General features: G+C 54.6%; 1 protein-coding gene across 1 annotated transcript in view; it reads left to right on the top strand.

The window, feature by feature from the left end:
• The window catches only part of LOC102031884 (neuritin-like), a 3,687-nt gene extending 519 nt beyond the window's left edge, over positions 1-3,168 (top strand). Inside the window, exons 2-3 of the mRNA XM_031058076.1 lie at positions 36-218; positions 2,686-3,168. Of these exons, the coding sequence (XP_030913936.1) occupies positions 36-218; positions 2,686-2,911 (409 nt within the window). The 3' untranslated portion in view covers positions 2,912-3,168. The remainder of the gene's footprint in view (positions 1-35; positions 219-2,685) is intronic.
• The last annotated feature ends 253 nt before the right edge of the window (positions 3,169-3,421 follow it).

Raw genomic sequence — 3,421 nt, 5'->3', positions numbered from 1 at the left:
GGGCCCCCCGGGGCGGGGGTGGGCTCTGTCCCCAGAGGTGCCGTGCTCACTTCGCCCTCGGTGCTGGCAGGGCACCTGGCCGGGCTGCTGGCAGCGGGACCCGCCTGCGCCGGCGCTTACCGCGGCCTCTCGGACTGCGTCCTCAAGCTGGGGGACAGCATGGCCACGTACGAGGAGGAGGAGGGCATCGAGCTGCAGGGGCTGGGCAGGGTCTGCAGGTGAGTTCTGTGCATGGCCAGCCTGGCTCCGGGCATTGTCCCTGTCTGAAGGCTCCTGCCCTCCCGAGTCCCGTCGTGCCTGCGCACCCACATGTGCTCCACACCTCACTCCGGTTTCACATTGACCCAGCGAGCTTCCTTTCTCTGTCCGTCCATCCATCCATCTCCTACCTGTGTCCTACGGGAGCTTGTATCCCTGGCCCTTGGCAGCAGCTCCAGCCCCAGCACTGGTCCCGTCAGATCTTGCATGCAGAGGAGCAGAGAGGGACCCAGGAAAATCTCCCCTGCACCCCAGGTTTCAGGCAGTGCTCTGCCCCGGTGTCCAGCTCTGCCCCGGGTACCACATGCAGAAGCTTTCTCCCTCCCTGTTTGGACCCTTCATCCTTCAGGCTTGGATTTGTCCCAGCCCTGGTTTGCCCGAGTTCGTAGCGGTGCCCTGAGATGATATTGGGAGGATGTTAACTGCAACAGAACTGAAGAAAAGCTGAGCAGTGAGGGGTGGTGTTGGGCAGGTTTGGGGAAAGGTCTGCTTAAAAAGCAGACGAGGAGAAGCAGCAAGGTGAATGTAAAATGTTTGCAGAGATAAATGGAGGCAGCTTTGCATCTCCAGAGCGAGCTGTGAGGAGTGAACAGGAGTTACAAGGAAATGCAGATAGCAATGAAGGGAAAACCCACGTGCCTGGGGGCGGTGGAAAGCTGGCAGAGCGAGGTGGAGGGCTGAGTGCCCTGGGGCTATGCTTTCTGAGCTGCTGGAAACCACCCTGCAGGCTGTGACCTGCTCTGTATTCCCCCTGCTCCAGGAGACAGCCCGGATCGGGATGAACAGCCTCTCTGGGGCCGGCCTATGGATGGGCTGAAATGGGAACTGCTCTAGTTTGGACAGAATTGATACTTTTTGGTTTGTTTGGGGTTTTTTTAAAGGAGGCTTCTTGGTATTAGAAAACACCCAACAGTCAGTGCAGCTCATGCTGCTACTGGCTGCTGGAGGAACGATTCCTTTGCTGAAGCTCATGTGAAACATGTGGACTGAGTTGTTCCTGCAGCTCAGAGATACAGACCATCCCAGAACAGGTCCTGAGATCTTCCCTGGCAGGAAGCTGATGATGTCCCAGCTTCCTTCCAGGAAATATTTCTGAATTATTTGCCTTTGACGCTCAGCCTTATCCACTGCTGCTTGCATTTCTGGAGCTGGTCCCCTCTCCAGGAAGGTGGGTGAGGGATGGACAGGGAGCCAGGAGCTGCTCTGGGGGGCTGGTGGTGTCTCAGCTCAGTGTGCAGCCTGCCTGCCTGAGCAGATGGGGGCTGTGGAGGGTGAAAGGCTGGGAATTGCCATCCCAGCTGAGAGCAGATCCAGGCTGGAGCTGCTGTTCTCTCCTTCACCTTCCAGCTTGTCTTGCCTGAAGACATGGGGCAGGTTTAACTCTTACCTGTCCGAGCTGCCTGCTGCTGCTGCAGGTCGGGAGTGAGCACTGGAGGTTGCCAGGGCTGGCACCAGCTTTTCTCATTATCTGGGGAGGTTTATTCTGCCACAGTGACTCGGTTTAATGAACTCCCTCACAGCTGGCGTTCTGACGTAAGCCCCAGCTCTGAGCAAGCTGAGTGCTCAGGTTTGCCTGTCTGCACAAAGTGTCATCTCCAGCACAGGGCACTCAGACAGCACCGTGCTGTCCTTTACAGGTGCACAGTGTCCCCTCTCAGCCAGCTGGACTGCATCCCCTTCCTGACAGGTGACATGTGTGCCTGGTGTGTTGGCAGACACGGGGAAGGTGTCAGAGCAATTGCTGCTGTCCTCCAGACTCCTGTTTTCCAGCTTGCAGGGAGCTGGGAGTGGTGCCCAGCCCCAGCCCATGTGGGACAGGACAGCAGAGCAGCTCCTGCTTTATTCCTGCAGGACCACGGGTTGTCTTTGCCTGTTTTCTCTTTTCCTTCTGGTAGTCTCCAAAAGCCTCTTTCCACTGAGCATCTTCTACTTGTGATAGTAATACCCAGCAGATAAATGGAGATGATTCTAATGAGAACACAGTGACTAACTCCTCCTGCCCCTGCCCGTACCTCAGGAAAGCTGAGACAGCCTGTGGGAGCTCTTGTCCTTCTCCCTGCTTTGTGCTCCCATTTGCCCTTGACTCTGCTTGGAGAAAGTGATGAATGAGATGTGCTGGGCCTTTGTTTGCAGCCTGTGTGAGATACTCAGGGAAACATTTGTTGATGGAAAATAATGGATTTTATTGACTTCCAGAGAAAAGGGAGGGGGGGGAAAAGCAATAAATAATTTCAGTGTTTTGAGATTTGGAATTTTAGCCAAGATGCTCTGGCAGATGATGGAGAGGATGAATAGTCTGGGAAGCTTGCACAAAACACAAGGGTTGCTGCTGCTCAGAGGGCAGGCTCAGGGCAGCAAGGCTCTGCCTGGCATCCTGCACTGTGGGAGTGCAAAGGGACTGACAGTGTGGTGTCTCCCTGTCTGCAGGTATTGGGATGAATTCCACACCTGTGCCCTGACAGTGCTCTGGGAGTGCCAGAAGGAAGCAGCAGCTGTCTGGGAGATGCTGAGAAGCGAGTCCCGAAAAACCAAATTTCAAGGCAGCTTGTTTGACCTCTGCAGCCCCAGCATGGCCCAAAGCTCTGCCTGGACCCACGTTCCCAACATTTCCATCCTCAGCATCCCCCTCATCGTCACTTGGCTGAACTTATAAACTGCAGCTCTGTGAGTATCCCAACAGAAGTGGTGGCAGGGTGTGGCGTGGCATCTTTCAGATCTGTTTTCCAAACCTTTGAGGAATACACTGTGTGGAGCTCAGAAACTCCCAGCTCCATCCTGCGCCTCTGAGACATGGAAGAGCTTGGCAGCATCTCCAGGGTGTTGAAATTTCTCTGTAATTTGGAGTAACTCCTGTCCCCCTTCTGCCTCCAGGCACAGGCACAGGTCTGGCTGTCGGGAGATTTGGGAACTTGTAAATACAGGGCACAGGATTTGGGGAGAAATGATAAATTCTGGAAAAAGGATGAATGCTGGATACTTCTGCACTCTTTTATGGCAACTGGAAGGAAACCTGTTTACTTGGCTGACTCTTTCCACCAGATCAACTCTCCAGGGTTTTGATTTGGATACTCAAAACAAGATGGGTATTTTTCCCACTGCTCCATGAGGTGCAGGGAATGGTGTTTGTCCTGTCACAGGCTGAAGGGAGACCTTACTGCCCTGT

The sequence above is a fragment of the Geospiza fortis genome, unplaced genomic scaffold, assembly GCF_000277835.1.
Source record: "Geospiza fortis unplaced genomic scaffold, GeoFor_1.0 scaffold188, whole genome shotgun sequence".
In the NCBI taxonomy this organism is placed as follows: domain Eukaryota; kingdom Metazoa; phylum Chordata; class Aves; order Passeriformes; family Thraupidae; genus Geospiza; species Geospiza fortis.
The sequence above is the reverse complement of the archived record's forward strand: the minus strand, read 5'-3'. Positions and strand labels throughout refer to the sequence as shown.